This window comes from Rhamphochromis longiceps, linkage group LG23 (genome assembly GCF_057381845.1).
Source record: "Rhamphochromis longiceps isolate RC_006_pf linkage group LG23, R_longiceps_female_GT1.1, whole genome shotgun sequence".
Classification (NCBI taxonomy): Eukaryota; Metazoa; Chordata; class Actinopteri; order Cichliformes; family Cichlidae; genus Rhamphochromis; species Rhamphochromis longiceps.
In genome coordinates, this window is record NC_140578.1 from 5,541,714 (window position 1) to 5,559,971 (window position 18,258).

The following is an 18,258-nucleotide window of genomic DNA, read 5'->3' on the forward strand; positions in this document are numbered from 1 at the left end:
TTATTATTATTATTAGTAGTAGTAGTAGTAGTAGTAGTAGTAGTAGTATTAGTATTATTATTATTATTAGTAGTAGTAGTAGTATTAGTATTGCTTTTAGCGATAGTGCTTTTGAAATATGTTACTCGAGCTACCTTTCCCCCCCAGAGTCTCAAGGTTAAGACTACATGACCTTAAATTAATCATATTAAAAACATACTTACAAGCTGTGTACTCAGTAAATTCCACATCTCCAGCTGAAGTCCATTCAGTGCGTTAATTCAAGTTTCTATCGGCCATCTCTCAAGTGCAACCAAACTCTAAGAGCCCAAAGTCCAGCCAATCGATGAACAAGCCTTCGCAGATTGAGAGTAAATCTACACAATGAGTTGATCCAAACCCAAAGAAGAGTGGTTTTTCTTTTTTTCCTTTTCATGACTTTCTTTTCTTTTTTTCATTTCTTTAAAAAAAAAATCACTGCCATTACTTCTGCATCGACACAAGCCAAGGCCGAGGTGATACTGCTGCCAGCATCCTCCTGCTTTCTCCTCACCAGCCCCCGATGACAGTATGCGGTGATGTTGCGTCGCCGGTCCCCTCCTCTCACTCTCTCTCTCTCTCTCTCTCTCTCTCTCTTGCTCTCGCTCTCGCTCTCTCTCTCTCTCTTGCAAACATAACGCCTGGTGTGCACGACGTGTACAGAAACTCAAACATTCTTCGGTGACCATTGTGAAATCCATTGTTATGCTTGAATGACGGGTCTCTCTTTCTTTAAGTTGCATCCAGCGTTTGATATACGTGGTGAGCCGAAAAGCACAATCTCTGTGGCTGCTGGTGAGAGAGCCCAGGAGACGGAGGAGAGAAAGGAGCCAGGGAGAATCAACTGGAGACAGACGCAGACCTCAAATTTTGGTCTACTGGGAAAAAAACGACAGGGTAAAAGGCGCCCTGCTTTTTATAGTGGCATACTCTATGGCAGAAGGTTTTGTATTGCACGAAGAATTGATATGCTCATAGCCTCCATTCCCTTCCAGCCTCATCTTTCCATCTCTTGCCTCCTCATGGTCGTCAATATACAGAAGTATAGGACAAAAAATAAAACAAACAAACAAATAAACAAACAAACAAACAAACAAAACCAACAAAACAATCTGTTTTAGGCAGCGGTGGTAGTGACATCTGGAATGAGCAGTGATCTCCACACATTGCTTGACTGAGGCACCTGTGACAACATCTTGCGTACGGGAACACCGAGCCACACCGAGCAGCAAAGCACAATAAAAGCGACCGCAGATTTACACGTTTCCGTGGGTTTAAAGGCGCACTGCAGGATAAACGCTTGAACAGCAAACGATTTGTAAGAAAAGGAGAAGAGCACAGCAGCGATGTGTGATGTGCTGTTGCCGCAGCCTTAGCAGCGCAAGGAGAAGCTGATGCTTCCCCAGGGCTCCAGTGGGTCACGTTGCTTTACGTGGTGCTACGTCTTCTCCTTTGTGCGTAACAGAGCGCACGAGTGAACACTCGTGTGCCAGATGTCGGTATCAGAGCTGATAAAAACGCAGCATTCAGTCTGTAAGAAAACGAAATCATACTGCAGATACTAACATACGGAGAGGAGAGTCGAGGATAAAAGGTACAAAAACGAGCCGCGGAAACGAGCGTGATTCTTTGCGTGCTTACGTCAAGCGATGGGGTACATTCTTCCAAATGTGTCATCCAATAGACTGCGTGTGCGACGCAGGGTTAACATTCACGAGTTCAAAACACGGATGCCTGTTATAATACGGCTTTATTCCCTCTGCATTTATCTGAAAACATTTTTGGCGTGTGGACCCATTAATCCCAGAAGAAATTTTACATTTTTGACTTTCTAAACGGCAATCTGCCCCCCCCCCCCCCCCCCCAAAAAAAAACAAAAACCAAGTGTGTGCGTAAATATAACTGTCCAAATGTCAGAATTTAGGAAGATTAAAAAGAATAGGCCAAAGGGAAAGCAGTTATGTATTATTTGGCTGGTTTAAATTATAAATTAAGACAACAGAAAAGTAGAAAAGATTAACCAAGTAGAAAATACAAAGCAAGATTTAAAGTCACAATTTAAACTCAAGCCAAGGAAACCTGATCATTATCATTATTAATTGTGGAGTTAGCAGAAGTATAGTGACAGCAGCGAGAGAATTGTTATGAATATAAATCAGACATACGGTTCGACATTAAACTGCATTTTCCCGTTTATAGAAGCAAGCAGACCATACACAAATTTAGAACAGAAACCAGAGTTTATTTATTTTTGTTCTTAATATTTAGTCCTGCAGTCAAATTAACTTGGGTCACAGCTGCCCGTGGATCATGAGGGCTCTTACAATTAAAGACTATAAATCATATGTCCCTTTATTGTTCTCTAAATATATTAACAGTGTCGCGAGGTTCCCCTTAAGCATCCACACATCTCCAAGTGTATAATGGCGGTCAATTAAATCAAAGTGAATCAGTAATCTCGTAACTGTGGCCCTTAATAAGGCCTGCACATCCGCACTTCTTTGCCGCGTAGTTCAGATCATTCGAGCCGAAACAGCGTCACCTAACGGCACAAACTCAGAGCTGCTGTTCGGGCCTGCATGCTTATTATCTCCGGCCTACGTCCACAGCACATTGCAAACCACAAAAAACGACATATTACTCCGTGACATCAATGTAACAGGAATAGAGCCATGAATAGAAACGATAGGATGCATCAAAACTATTGATTTCTGCAGATGTAGTGACTGTAAAATTGCAGGAGTAACTGATAGGCCTGATATTTTGTGTTTATTTGTTTTCACATTACAAAGCACGCACAAAGAATTTGAAGATCGTTAGTGTCACTCTAATGGAGATGCATAATATTAGTTACTTCATCATCAAAATCCTCGTTGCATAATTGGTGGTACTGAATAATATCCATGCACAGGCCTACATGATGCTACAGAATTGTCTGCAGGGCATTATTCTCTGCAGCATTGGAGAAAAACGTGATTGATCTTCGTGCGAATGCTTTGAAATTTAGAGGCTTCAAACCGAAATAGGAGCGCATGAAACTGCGTAATCTCTTAAGCAGAATGACCCGCAGTCACCATATTTTAGAGCAGCAGTGTCTTCGTTTTCAACGTAAGTAAGCTGTAAAATCATATCTAGAATGCGCAATCAGCTAATATCAAAGGAGTCTAATATTTTATAGAGACGGGAGAAGAACGGTTGTATCTTGTTACATATTTTTGTGTTGTTTTTTGTTGTTGTTGTCTGCAGTAGAAAAGCGTTTCCATTAATACGAAGTAATGACACACATATGCACGTGTAAATGCTAAATACATCCCTTAGAGGCAATTATACTGAAGGTTTGCAAATCTACACACAGTTTAAAGAAATTTGTTGAGATTATTTTTGATTTTTTTTTTTAAATTTACATCGACGAGCAGGACATGTAGGACAACTGGAGAAAAAATAATTAAACGTTTGTCCCTTTCTTAGCACAATGTGAGGTTTAGTTGTCCTTTTAATGAAGAGTTGATATCTTTGGGCAATAAAAAAAATGAATGCTTTAGAAAGTAGAGGTTTAAAAATGGTTTTCAAATACGGTAAAATTACACAGGTCAGGCAAATCGAATAGTGGTGCAATCACCGGTAAAAGACAATCGAATTCACCAAGGGAGTAGCAACGTCTAGCTCAACATGCGTTTGTCATGTCAGCTCCTCCTATTTTAATTTTTGCATAAACCTACATTTGGAAAAAATTACCTGGACAACATACTAAATATATTTATTGACTAAAAGAAAAAAATCAATTTATTAATCGGCTCACAAAGTCATATTTATAAGGTACGTTCAATGGTGCTCACAAAACTGGAGATTGCTTTTCTTCTTTATATGAATCTCATCTGTTTAATTTACAGACTGAAAAGCTTAATGAAAAGTTAGTTTTCTTGCACTCATAATTCACGATTTCCTAAACTGCATCCAACTTCCCCTTAAAATCATTCATTCCTGTCAAATTTGTATGGCTGTCATCATGCATGACCACACTGAACTCTGTTGGGTTCAATCGTTAATAAGTGACCGATTCAAGTGGCCACTTCTGGGAATTGTAATGGCCGCTCTTCAAAGAGGCCTGACCTGACACTGAAACAGCGGTGTCAAAGGTCACACATGAAGACCAACAGGAAGCCAATATTTGTCCTTCAGTCTGTCATGCCCCTAAATTAGCGCCTAAGTACTGCAGTTAATTGTCATAAGTTGTTTTGGGGTTGGTGGAAAGCTCTGATTCTCCAAAAGGGTTTAAAACATTCATATCTAAATTGATAATGAATTTGGCAGTTTTAAAAGTAATGCCTTGTGAGTTTTCCCACAAATTTGAATTGTTCAGATTATAAGTATTAGCATCATTATGTCTGGGGAAAAAGAAATGATGGGCATGAAAAGCTCTGAAATTTCCATGTTGACTTTTGTCCAACTGAAAGAGACAGATAAATAAATAGATAAGGTTCAGCGCAGTGAGCTCCTCTAGTTTTGAACTGATCGCATTATTTGCAACATTGAATAGTTTGTGATATTTTATAATATATTTTGTTTTCTCAGTTATGGACGTTTGCTGTGGTGATGGGAGAATTATTCACTGATAGTGAAATCCATGCTAGGAAGCTTGTTTGTTTGTTTGTTTGTTTGTATAGCAGCACGTGACAAAAGCAATTATTTTAACAGCATGTAATTCTTAATTAGCAATTTGGAGACTGACCCACTTACATCCTGGGTCAGTTGAGATCTGGTGGCCAACCTTTCAATATCTGTGAGAGGCATTTAGAGGTCCATGCATTGGGCTGACATACCTACACACAGCCCTGAAGCGATCAACTGACCTAAAGCAAAATCAGTTTCATCGCACTGATAAAATCAAACACTCAACTCATGAAACACACTTAAAACACAACAGCATAGGCGGCACGTGCACTTATCGCTGCAACATCAACAAACCCCACGTTCATGAATGCAACACAGAAGCGATCAGATCATTAAAAAAAAGAAAAAGAATAAAACAGAAAAAGAAAAAAAACATACTGTGCAAATGCTAAACTTACATGTCAAAGAAATTGATAACCAGAAAAGTCATTCAACTTACATTTCATCACCTGCTTCTGGTTCTTGATCCTCAGGCTGAGGAAGAGATGTTGATGCTTTCTCCACCATGTGAAAACAGAGGAACGGTCTTGCTGCTTTCCTGGTTTAATTGGGAACAGGCTGGAGTTTATGCTAATGAGCGCTGACATCAGTTCTAGCAGCCCCCCACTCCATAAAGGAGGAGAGCAAAAGGGCCAAAGTCGCGCCTCTTTTCCCAGGCAATTCCGTCGGTCAAGTTCAAGCACAGCGGTTGTCATTTAGAAAATGTGACTGCGCAGATAAAAATTAGGGGAGGGGGGTAGATTTATTTAATTTTTTTCCTAAATGAAAAAAACTATACATTTTTGCCTGTTTGACATTTTTCCTAGTGTACCAACAAATTTGAGTGAAAACGTTTCACAATGAGCATGTGAGTTTGGAAATTTCTTTCCAAGAGTAAGAAGACTCCCCCATGGGGCTGACAAAATATTACCCCAAGAAATGTTTTCTTGGAGTAAAAAAAGAGGTGCGTCCAGTTAACACTTGATATTCTTCGGATTCATGGAATTTATACCGAGTACATGATGTAGTGGTAGAGTACAGTAGTGGTTGAGAAAACTGAGCTGCTGAAGGTTCATCTTTGGTTAAGTGAGTGTAACTGTCGTTTCCTCTGGCAAAGAGAAGTTAAAAAATACCTCAAGCACCAGCTTTCTCGTGGTTTTTTTTTTTTTTTTTTTTTTGCGTGTACTTGTTCATCACTCATCTGTGCATGCGAGCGAGTGGATGATCCATGGGATCATCTATGCTGCCGGAAACACAAGCACTCGGTGAAACAGAATTAGCGTCGTACATTTGCGTAATTACAATCTAAAGTGTGCAATCATTCATGTCGCCCAAATCCAGAAACCGTGTGAGGAGACGCCAGCGCAACAGCTTAACGCATCGCAGCAGAATCAAGCTGAGCCAATTCTGCCGTGTTTGTCTCTGAATCTGAAAACAGACGGCCATGATAGGTCAGTGAATACGCAGATGTAAGGCCAATACGCATCTCAAAGGCTTCATTTGTGGGTGAGACACAACAGGTGTGTGACTACAGTTTGTTTTTATTATAGCATGTAAGCTTTTACAAAGAGCACTCATTAAATGGTTTTGGTCAGTAATCTCTCTTAGATTTTCTTTTTCTTCCTCCAATCAACCTCGTTCACAGACACGTTTTGCCAAATAACGGCAGGTAAAAGAGGCACAGGTGTGCATAATAATATTAATGATCTGAATTATATTTGGTCCTGAGCTGGTGCATGTTGGTAGTATGGCTGCTGCATTCAAGCACAGAGCCATTTTGAATGCAACATCTGTGCTTCTCCTGTTGCAGCGATACTAAGTTCCTTGAGGCTGGTTCAAAGAAATGCATTTTTTCTTATTAATGGAGAGTGATCAGAAATGTACATGATAAATAAAAGCTATTTGATCACTCTGAAAGGAAATAACCAACCAGACTGTTATATTTGACACCTATGACAGTGTTTGGCTTGTATACACTGTAGAAACAGATGTGGGATCAGGTTTTTTAAAAAGATAATGCCTCAGCAGTGAATCGCCTTAACAGATGCAGTGTAACCTTCCTTATAATATATGCCTGGTAATTAACAATCATGACTCTCACTACTCTTTTAAATAAATCCATGTGACAAAGCAGATCTGGCCCTCCGTAGCTGGTTCCCACACAGCAGAGGAGGCAGCAGTTAGGAAAAGAGACAAAAAGGAAAAGAGCGGGGAAAATGAAGGGAGACGAGAGAGGTGGTGGGGGGAGTGTTTCCTTTGACGGGGCACCATTGCAACATTTGCATATATTCAAATCAGGTGATGAATGTCATGCATGAGGGTGAACAAAGACAAGCCAATGGGAGGGCTGCGTCTCTGCTGCAGGCTCAGAAGCAGCCGTCGGTATCCCAGCAGCACCCTGGGAGAAACACGGGGAAGTGGTGTGGGAACCAAGAGGCCCCCCGATCTGAGCAGAGGGAGGGGAGCCACTTGTAGTCTGTGGTGAATTTGCATTTTATTTGTGTCCATTTTCCTCAGTAATTTCTGCCCCAGCACTTCAACCACAGATGGCTAACACAGGAAGAAGGATTTGCATTTGTGTCAAAGATGATAATGATGGACATGTTTTCCACCCAGACAGAGACATTCCTTCTCTGGGTCTGAATTACATTTTAATGTCTCGAAAAATATACAAAATATTTAAGAAATTACTATTTCCTTTTGTTTGTGATCAATGCCAGATGTAGGCATTGGAAAAGTCAGAGTTTGCACAATGTCAGGATGATCTATGAATGCTGTGCTATCCACAAAAGACAAAGCCAGAAATGACTCAGTGTGTATTTCATAACCCAGCAGCATCAAGAGATGGCTTAACAAATACCTCTATGTCTTAAAAACTGATATGCAAAAGTGAAATTCTAATTAAAACTCTCACTAATCTCACAAACGCATTGCCTGAAGGTGGAGGCTGGAGGTGGATCATAAACATCAGTCACGCACGCAAAGCTTGATATTGAGTTAAACCACTAATTTCACTTGATTTATGTTTGCAGATGCTTGCCTGATGGTTCATACATGCCCACGAGAGATGCTGTTGCTTCACTGCACAAAGCTCCATTTGATCAAATTCACAGCTCCTATTGAAGCGCCATGCTCTCGCACCCAAATTCACAGGGCGAAGGATCAGGCACATCTTCAGTAGAAGGGCTGCCACCAATTAGCAGAAAGTTGAAATTCAATCAGCTTCAGGAGACCAGCCAAATAACATGAACACACATGCTAAACACAGATTTAAATGCTGTGAATGGGTCTTGGAAAAAGATCTTTAGAGGGCATGCTGCTGGAAATACTTGGCACTGTTGGGGGCTTTAGATGGGATGAGCTGACATTATAATGCATGTTCAGGCCAAGCGTGGATATGTTTCTGGGTGTACGATCATTTGGAACTTCAGAGACAAACTATACCACCCATGAAGGATGCACCGAGCTGTTTCCTGCACTGTCTCAGGTGCCGAACAACTCATGGTTTACTGTATTCCGATGCCTGCAGATTGTGTTAAAACACTGTCAAATTGCAAAGACATACACTTTGTCTTCAGGTTTGAAGATAACTGTGTTGGTATAGTAAAGTTTCTTTTACCCATCAAAATGGGAAAATAATACTTTAATAACATGATAGCATCAGAAAGTGTGCTCTCTTCTTTACTCATTCCCTGGTGTTTAGTGTTTTAATACCAAATCAGAGAGTAACAGGAGCATATCAGAGACTTTAAGCTTCACAATCTGCATAATGTTTGTTTTTATCCAATGAAATGCTAAGATGCATGATGGTGGAAGCATGAAACCTGGAGATTATCATTAGAAGGATCACACAGAGGCATTAAGGGGCACTGAAGAATAACAAGGAAAGATGAAGGGTACAATTTTACATTTAATTAGAGATGAGAAGTAAAAGCAAAACCTCTTTACAAGTTTCCTTATTGTTTGTCATTTTTATACTGCAGAATATGTATTAATTAACAGACATTTTCACACTATTATTTTTTGTATGTTCAAATCGTAAAACCGGGGGAAATGATGCAATAATTTTCAATCATATTTTCAATCATATTTTTACTATCACAGTGGCATTTTTTTTGTCTCTATCAGGGGACTAAGAGCAAAACATTGTTATTCTGATGCCTTCATAAAAATCGGAAAATGTTCACGTGAACGAGTGAACATTTTCCGATTATGGCTGTTGTAATCGGAAAATGTTCACTCAACAGTATGGCTGTTGTGTTATTTTGATTTCAGTAAAGTTGCGAAAGTGAAATACTATGCCTAATTGCTACATTATAATTGCTACATTATAAACAAAATCCCCAAAATCCACATTTTAATATTAGTAATTGAAAATGTTAAAGAGGTAAAAAGGAAGGGGCAGGAGTAGTAGAAATTGTATTTTTGTCTACCTATACTGTTTTTCTTTCTCAAGGGTTCTCACCTTTCAGTTCTTATACTGATTGCCCGCAGTAGGCTTAGGCTGCTCTAATTTTGCTTGGCCGCAACTTTTTTTTTCTTTTCTTTTCTTTTCTTTTCTTTTCTTTTCTTTTCTTTTCTTTTCTTTTCTTTCCTTTTTTTTTTTTTTTTTACCTGGGTGTTCAAATCAAATCACTTTTATTGTCACATCACATGTGCAGGTACGCTGGTACAGTACATGTGAGTGAAATTCTTGTGTGCAAGCTTCACGAGCAACAAAGTTGTGCAAAAATACAATAACATAAAACAAGCAAAATATAGGAATGGTTCAGGCTAACTTTATCTATGGTTCACTTTATCTAAAGTGACTCTTTAGATAAAAAGAAAATCTTTCAACATTAGCAATTTGAATGTGTGATTATGAAAACAATGGTTCGTTTTCTCTGAAGGTTAACCAATAAATAAAAATTAGTAGAAAATACACTTTTACCTCCAGATTGACTTTCACCTCAGAGGCATATGGGGATTCACATTTCAGATTTACGATTCTTTCCCGGAGCACCTGAAGGCATCTCCCGTCTCCACGACTACATCCGGGACATTTAACAGCTCCACATGTCGGCAGGTTCAGATGCCAAAGACTTTCTTGCATGAGAAGAAGCTGTTTTAGTTACTCTCGTTTCAACGACGCCGTTTGGAAGAAGAGATGGTAACTTCATTTATAGTCTTATATATAAAAACAGCTTCTTACAGAGTGCTGGGAAGCCCACTGACGAGCGCTTTTTAGGTGTTCCGGAGGCAGTTAGAGCTAGTTTGCTAATGCTAACCAGCTGTACTGACAGGTGGTGGACCTCCAGTTAAATTTAGCACGATAGCCATTTGCTCAGTTTCATTCATTTTGCAGCGGCTACCAGCGTATCGTGTTCTTAGTGCTGTTGAACGTAACCTCTTCCTGCTATTATCTCTTTAATGTCCTACGTGAGTTAGCTTCTGCCACAGACTGTTATATGTAAACAAACCGTGATGTAGCCAGCTCTACGGCTCTTCAAACTTTGCTGCGGAGTCCTTACTGTTGTAGACAAGGCGCTCGTGCTCTCTACATCCTCATTATACAAAATGACGCTATGCACTCAAGTGCACGGTGGAAACTCAGTGCGTGTGTTTAATTTGACAGGCGCTGATGGGAGTTCAGCTTGTGGTCAGCTTACTGGCCGCCAGCATAATGCAGAGGATGGCTCCACATTGCTCATTTGCACGCTGGCTCCTCTGCAACGGCAGGTACTGTCAGTAATATAATCAGGTTTTACGTAATTCACACAGTGCACTAAACTGCTTTAACACATGTGCTTGTTGTTTGTTCCAGTTTGTTGCGATTCAAACACCCTTCAGAGGGAGAGCTGTGTGCCCTGGCAGGAAAGCAGATGCCCAAACAAAACAGGAGAGACAGGTGGGAAATGGAGGGCTGTGCTTCATGCTGCAGGACCACTGCGTGCTATAGCATGAAGTTATAAAGTTGTATCATGTGATTCTAGTGTTACTCCATGACAGCGTTATAGTGTGTTTCTCATCCATCCGTTTCTTCATGCTTCAGGCTTGCATTGTTATTTTTTTTTCCATCCTTTATTTGCTCATAGGCGGCAGAATGGGGAGAATAAGCCGCTCACTGTGCCCAAAGACATTGACCTTCACCTGGAGAAAGCACCAGTCAACGTCATTGACGCTCTCGGTAAAACAAATACTTCTTCGTCCACATCACAGTAATGTTGTGCAAGAGTAAATATTACTCGAAGCCCAGCTTTCACTGTTAAGTCCCGCCGGTGGTTTGCAGCATATTACACTGCATGGAAACTTTATTGAAATTCTCATTTTGATTGTGTTTTTGTTTTTTTTGTTCTTGTTTCTATTTTCAGTGCTGCGCTTTTTCCTGGAGTACCAGTGGCTTGTAGATTTTGCAGTCTATGCAACCGGAGTTTTCCTCTTCACTGAGTGTTACTATAGTGTGGTAGATGCCAGCAAAGAGGTTAATATTGGAGCCATCTGGTGTGTCCTGACTGTTCTCTTCTGTCTGTATCCTTCAAATGTAAAACACTCACTCTCTAGGTTAGAAAGAATATATCTAGAGCCAGATTAGTTTGTGATGTTTTCCTGACTGAAGATCCTGATATGTCCACCACATTCTTGGCAGCTGTTATATCAATGAAGATGAGTTGGTAACTATCTATAGTACTGAATGAACCTAAAATCCTAATAATCTCTTTCTACAGCTAACGTTTAATCTCTTATTAGGAATACAAGCACTACTAGTGTTAAACTAATATAAAAACATTAAAAATGTCTTACAAATTGTAAGTCTTATACATGTTTAACTAAAGGTAAATTATCACTGAAATATATGTAGCTCCTTTTTTTTTTTTTTTTTTTTTTTTTTTTTTTTTTTTTTTTTAACACCTCTTATTTGGTTTCCTTTACCATCTGACCCACAGAAAGACCCTTCACACCCTAATGAGCCACTACTTCTGCTCTGAGGAGGGTGGTGAGCGCTCAGTGTGCCTTGCCTTTGGTTTTCTGTGTCTGCTTGTGGCCATGCTAGTGTTGGTTGTCAGAGAGGACTACCTGGAGTTCGGCCTAGAGCCGGGTTTTTCCAGCCTCTTTGACAGCTTGGAAATCTTTGTCAAACAGCAGGGCTACGCTGACTGGTCGTACGTATCTCCATGAAAAGATTACTTCTGATTGAAATATTGACCTGTTGTCTTTAAAGAAATGCTTGTTGCAGTAAAATTGATTTATATTAAATCTTATATGAGTTGAGTCATCTTTCAATTGGCACAGGAATGAGCCTGACTGTGTTTGATATCTGTGCTGGAAGTAGCCCTTCTTAAATATTGGTGTCACTTACTGTTAGTGGTTGCTTTAAACTCAGAATCCCAGTGACTAAGCTGACAGTGAAGCTTGGTTTGGCTGCTGTCTGTGCCTACATCGGAGCTCTCTTGGCCTTCCCTGGACTGCGGCTGGCTCAAACTCACTTGGATGCGGTGCAGATGAACTCAGACCGTCCACTCATCCAGTAAGAATTGTTATATGAAAAATAGCATGTGCTTCATGTCTTTTATTACTACACATTAGCTCTACTCTGCTCTTTCAGTTGTGTCCCTAATGTTTCCTGACAGGATTCTGCTGCATATGGGTTTTCTGTCTCCAGTCATTGTGTTGGTTTTGTGGGTGAAACCCATTGCAAGAGACTTCCTGGCCAATGCACCTATGGGAAAGACTTCTGTTACTCTGTGAGTGCTCATTTCTGATTGATTGGCTTCGAGAAGCTAGAACTAACAATCAGGAAATAGAAGAATTCTTCTAGGCAGCGCTTAGTGAACACCTGGCTAATCTCTGATAACTTCACTCTTTGCAGAGTATCCAGCGAAACATTTGACAGCATGCGTCTTTGGATCATCGTGGTGTCGTGTGTGCTGCGGCTGGGTCTCACCCGTTATCACCTCCAGGCCTACCTCAACCTAGCTCAAAAATGGGTAGAGCAGATGAAAAAGGAGGCAGGACGTATTGCTGCAATTGACATCCAACGAAAGGTCAAATGCAGTTTTAAACTTTCTCAGTATTGCATGCTTTTATCTTATAAACAGACAAATTGAGAGTTTTTAATAAAAAAACAACTTAAAAAAAACTGTTTAAATATTTAAGGATAATTCTTAATAAAAACTTGAGTGCCTGTGTCGAGTAAAGTTTCTGTGCCCGCTTCCAGGTTACACGTGTGTTTTGCTACCTGACAGTAGTTAGTCTTCAGTATCTGATTCCAATTCTGCTCATCCTATTCTCAACACTGTCACTTAAGGCACTGGGTAAGTAAAATGCTCACTGAAACTCACATCTTGATATTTGAACTTTTTCTCAACCATGTAGACTTTCACAGGCCTGAACTTCTCTGGAAATTAGTCAGACATTAATCCATTTTTAAATTGACTGCTCCTTATGTCAGATTGTGCCAATTTGCTAAGAGCACTAGTGAGCGAGGGCCGTGTGTGCTGCATCCTGAAGCTCCATCCAGGCAGTTTGTTGCATAAACCAAAGTGAATATTTCTGATAGTTTCAACATGTCTGAAGTGGATAGTTTGTATCCATAAATACTGCCAACCTAATATTTTTGATGAACAAAAGGTTCACGGATTTCTCTTAAAGTTAACTTCAAAAATACCAGCAGTCCTGGAGTCATGCTATAGAGTGGAGCATTTTTGCATTCATAGATAATCATTGGCATTGGACAAGAAGGCACTAATGGAATTGGAATTAATTAGCTATTAGCTTTTATGTCACTTGTTATTTTATGTGGTAGAAGTGACGGTGCTTGATATAAATGGGAAGTTGCACATTTTGCCTCGGTTGTCACATTTGATCTTGTTCCTTATAACGGTAAAAATGAGGTTTAATTGGAAATTGGTTCGCATCAGAGTGCAATCAATGAAAAATTAGCCAGCCAAAAACCAGATCCAAAAATAGACTTTTGTAGGTGGCAATTTAGCTCCACCATACACCACGAGGCTGAATGCAGTGGCTCGGGCTAGACGTCGACCTGCAGCCTTTTCCTGTGTGTCTTCCCCCACTCTCTTTCCCTCCTGTCTATTCTTAATTTTTACCCTAATAAAGTAGAAAGGCCCCCCTGAAATAAATTAGACTTTTACTATATTCTGCCCTGGAAATGTACAATTTAATTTGTGTGGCAAGGCAAGGCAAATTTATTTGTATAGCACAATTCAACAACAAGGTGATTCAAAGTGCTTTACAGAGACATTAGAAACAAAAACAAATAAAAAGCATGATTTAAAATCGATTTAAAACAAGCAAACAAACAAACTAACTAAACACACACATTTCACACCTGTGTGCTACGAGTAAGTGGACTAATTTTAGCTGGTTCTAGTCAGGAAACTGCAAACCTACTGCTGCCAGTCGCAAGGGATAAGAATTTTGGTATTGGAAGTTTTCTGGTTTCCATCAATCAGGTTTTGACTGCATGCAGATAACTGTGCCATGTGGAGAGCAAAAAAGAAAATAATTTGTTGATGAGTTAGGTCATTATTGGCAATCATCTGACAAAGATTAACTTTTCATTACCGTAGGTTAGGTTTATTAATCAGGAATTGTAAGCAAGCGGCAGATAAAAATGAAAGATCTTTGTTTTGTTTTTTTTGGCCTGGATATTCCCAAAAACTTTCTGTTGTCCCCAGAAGCAAAATTAGCAAAATAGCTTGATTCCAAGGCTGTCTGACCAGCAAGCTGGGCATTTATTGGACAGGTCAAGCAGTCTGAATGTTAGTGAAACATAACCAGTTATTTGTTGCAGGGGACTTCTCCTGGAGTACAGGTGCCCAGGATACCCCTGGTGTGACACCAGCAATCATCATGCCCACAGCTGCACCTGTCTTGTCTGGAGCTCTAGATGAAGATGAAGAAGGGATGGAGGACATGGAGGAAGACATCCAAGCTACAGTAGCTCGACTGTCAGAGACTTTCACAGCGCTGCGATCTGTCCTCACACCGCTTTTCTACAGAGGGTTTTTTGCCTTTCTCACCTGGTGGGTGGCTGCCTGCCAGGTCATAAGCTCTCTGTTTGGCATCTACTTCCATCAGTACCTTATGCAAAACTAACTAAGGAAAATGGAGTGCCATACTTCTATACATCCAGCAATCAGCTCATATTATGCTGTCGCACAGGATGCCTGCAGACAGCAGAGGGGACATTTCATTAAAATAGAACTGCAGCTGGATTGCACCATCTTTCTGGTTGTAACTGATCAAGGTTGGATGCTGTCTGTTGCAATATTTACTACTTTTTGACCTTGTAACTTTTTGAGACCAGCAGGACTCTGGCATTAGTAACACACAAATATACAGAAAGAAACTGAGTGGGGTCTGCATCACAAATCAACGGTAGTTTAGTCCGCCTTAACATGTATCACAATGCTAATTCTAAATTGGCTCAGTAAAATCTGGGTTTAATTGGCCCAGAAGGTGGCACCATATACCGATACTGATGATAGCGGTGATAATTCAAATGAAGAAAATTATGTTGCATTAAAAAATATGTCAGCGCAGGTGTTATTACAGCCTTATAGTGCAGTGTTTCTACACACTGGTTAACGCAAAAGTAGTTGTCAGACATTGGGGCAGTCCCTGCAGGTGGGGCGCATACAACAAAGTGAAAAATATGAAGTGAAACTTAAAGCCCTTTTCTTTTTCTTTTTTTGTGTACTATTTGCGTTAGAAGGGTCAACTGTGCAGTCTTTTTAGGTGTGTAGCGTCTATTACGCACACTACTGGTGTTGTGAAATTCTGGTAGCGTTTAGTCTAACTTGATATGCAGTAGTAACCACCTTTCATCCACCTTGTTCACGCTGCTGCCAAACCAAACTTTGTTATCCACAAAAATGAAGGATACGTTTGACTGAGTTTATAGTCAGTTGATATCACATTATTCTTACAGTGAATTTAATGCAGGCCGTGATAGTCTTGTGATGAAATATGACAGAGTTCACATTCAGGTTCAAAACATTCACCAGCAAGTTAATTTGGATATTGCATTGATAAAACCTGGAATTCTGCAGGAATTGCCTCTGGATTTAGATTAACAAACAAAAACAAATCTGATTTGTTTATCTGACCAAAATAGTGCATTTGCTTTAACTGTTAATGAATGGTGCCTGTAACCGTATGCTTACTTGACATGCAGCTATAATTGCCTCACCCTAGATGAGAGTAAGACAAACTGGTATACGAATTGTTTATTAAAACTCTTGTTTTAAATGCAAAGTGCTCAGTAATTGTCAGGATACTGAAGAGTCCAGTTTTTGTTTTGTTTTCTCTTTTCCCAGAAAGACTTGTTAAAGTCTGTTTTCCTGAAAGGTAACCCTGCCTGAAGCAGGTTAATCATACAGTGTTGGTTACCATTGTTATTTACTGAGGCTAAAATTGAACCAGCTTTGTGATGATGTTAAACCAGAGTTAATCCCAAATGCTGCTGAATTACCTACGGAGCTCTCTTTGTGATACAGACCCCAGTGTTATCTAATAACTTCTTTAATAGAACATTTTTCTGCAACTTCTCACATGTATCTATGCCAGTGTTACTGAGTTTTGTTTTTTTGTTGTTTTTTTTTTTTAATTTTCAAAGAAACACTGTTAAATGCTGCATTTATGATATTTGGAGGTACCAGGACAAGTATGAATATTTTAATGCCTGAGTAATAAGACATATTTTTGTGAGGGACTCTTTGCAGTCCTTAAAGAACCGATTCACGAGTGCTACTTTTTGAGTTTTATTTTTTGGGGGGGATTTTTTATTTTTTATTTTTTTGGTTTTGTGTTGTTTTGATTTTGTGTGTATGTGTGCGTGCGTGTCTTTTTCTGCTTCTTTTTCCTGTTTTTCTGTGTGGGCGTAATTTTCAGATCGAGCCTACTGAGTGTAATGCAGTGTGGCTGTGTATTAGTGTTTGAAAGCCAAACACCGTGGAGCTGTTGCTCTTTATCTTGAAGTGCCTGGGAGCTCAGGGATTTTGAATGTTTTGAAATCTCCTTCCTCCCTGTTCATGTGTATTTAGAACAAGCTGATATTCTGCAGTGAACACTGCAGGTACATTTCTGTTTTACCCATTAATTTTCAAACACTACCCATGAACAACATGCTAGTTGCAGTGTCTTAATCGCGTCTTTTACTTCATAGGTTTTGTTGTTGCTGCCAATCAGCCATGTATATGTCAGACTAATCAAAACCTTCTCTGAATCAGTCTTCATCAGTGTGTTTTATTTATTTTATTTATGATACATTGATTAACTCTGTGGATGGTTTTGATCATTAGTATGTTTTCTTTAGATGGCGTATTTGAATGCTCTGATATCATTATACTGTGAAGTTGATATGAAATGTTCCCTTAGGAGATTTTCTGAATGCATGTTGTGCAACACTTTGGCTGTAACCTGATTTTTTTTTTTTTTTTTTCCCCCATGTGTGGTCCTAATAAAAAGATTTGCTGTTTTCACTTCATTTTGACTTTCTCCGTTATTTCCTCCTTCCACCACGGAGCGTGGGAGATGTTACAGATAGAACATTTCCTTTTAAAGAACTGGTACTCCATTGACAAAAGACATGGATGACAATGGAGCGTCTAGTCGCTGTGCAGGGTGCTGATCTCTGACCCCAACCTCCTGAGAAGATCGTTCTTTAATCACTGGTAATTATTATGAACCTAATGCCCCCTGGACTCTGAGAAGAAATGTTTGCGGTGGATGAGCTTGGCTGTAGCAGCAAAATAATCCAGTTAATGGACAGGTTTTATGCAGTGAACTGCATAATCTCTGTTTGACAGTGCAGTTTAAATCATTCATATGTATTTTGTGACATCAAAACCTTCAAAATCACATGCCAGTCAATTGTCACGTCAGCTTTTTGCAATAATGAGAAGAGAGTGGCTCCTTGTTTAAAAGCTGACATGATTTAAATTCTTCCTCCAGTCAAACGTTGTGAGCATCCTTCAGTAAAAGAAGGGACATGCTCCTCACCTCACTGTCTTTTTATATGGACAACTGAAAGACATTAACAATCGCAAAGCCACTGAGAAGCAAACAGATTTGAGAGCACACCAGTTAGCAAATCCTACATCTCAGTAAGTGCAGAAAAATTTCTAGGACAATGTTTTTGTTGCTGTGGAACATCGGTTTAATTTGAGTCAAGCTCATCCTTCTCTCTGGTGGGCCTGTAAGAATGCCTGGCCTCATGAACTGAATGGTGATATTACTTTTACGCATCTGTGCTGGAGGCCTCGGGCCCCTTCAGTCTGCTCTATGGACTGCAACAAGGCAAGTCAGACAGCCATGGCCGGCTGTGGTTGCTATAGAGGCTAGAATGTATGTCTGCGTGTGTGTGTGTGTGTGTGTGTGTGTGTGTGTGTGTATACATAGGACCCAGATATGCCTTACAGACTGGGCCTGGTCTAGTCTCATCAGACCAGACATGACCCCAGTGAAAGTCTCGTCATTTAAGGTGGAGAGACGACAGCTCAATACTGTGTGTGTGTCTCTGTGTGTGCCCACCGTGAAAAGGCAGGTCAATTCTCCATAGAGGCAGCATAGGAAAACATTTTGGCATGG

General features: G+C 39.9%; 1 protein-coding gene and 1 long non-coding RNA gene across 3 annotated transcripts in view; one reads left to right on the plus strand and one right to left on the minus strand.

Annotated features, from left to right (window-relative positions):
* Positions 1-5,201, minus strand: part of LOC146641080 (uncharacterized) — a 41,841-nt gene extending 36,640 nt beyond the window's left edge. The window contains exon 1 of one of the 2 annotated variants that reach the window (XR_014909667.1): positions 5,129-5,201. This is a non-coding gene — a long non-coding RNA (uncharacterized LOC146641080). Of the gene's footprint in view, positions 1-203; positions 523-5,128 lie in introns of those variants that run through there. The other variant, XR_014909665.1, reaches the window with a different exon arrangement.
* Positions 5,202-9,682: 4,481 nt separating this feature from the next.
* Positions 9,683-17,155, plus strand: tmem161a (transmembrane protein 161A). The gene is made up of 11 exons (XM_085398907.1): positions 9,683-9,817; positions 10,283-10,386; positions 10,472-10,555; positions 10,743-10,834; positions 11,019-11,175; positions 11,592-11,807; positions 12,029-12,172; positions 12,276-12,389; positions 12,515-12,689; positions 12,863-12,959; positions 14,459-17,155. The coding sequence occupies exons 1-11, from the start codon at positions 9,815-9,817 to the stop codon at positions 14,761-14,763; spliced, it is 1,491 nt and encodes a 496-aa protein (XP_085255033.1). The 5' UTR covers positions 9,683-9,814; the 3' UTR covers positions 14,764-17,155.
* Positions 17,156-18,258: the final 1,103 nt, after the last annotated feature.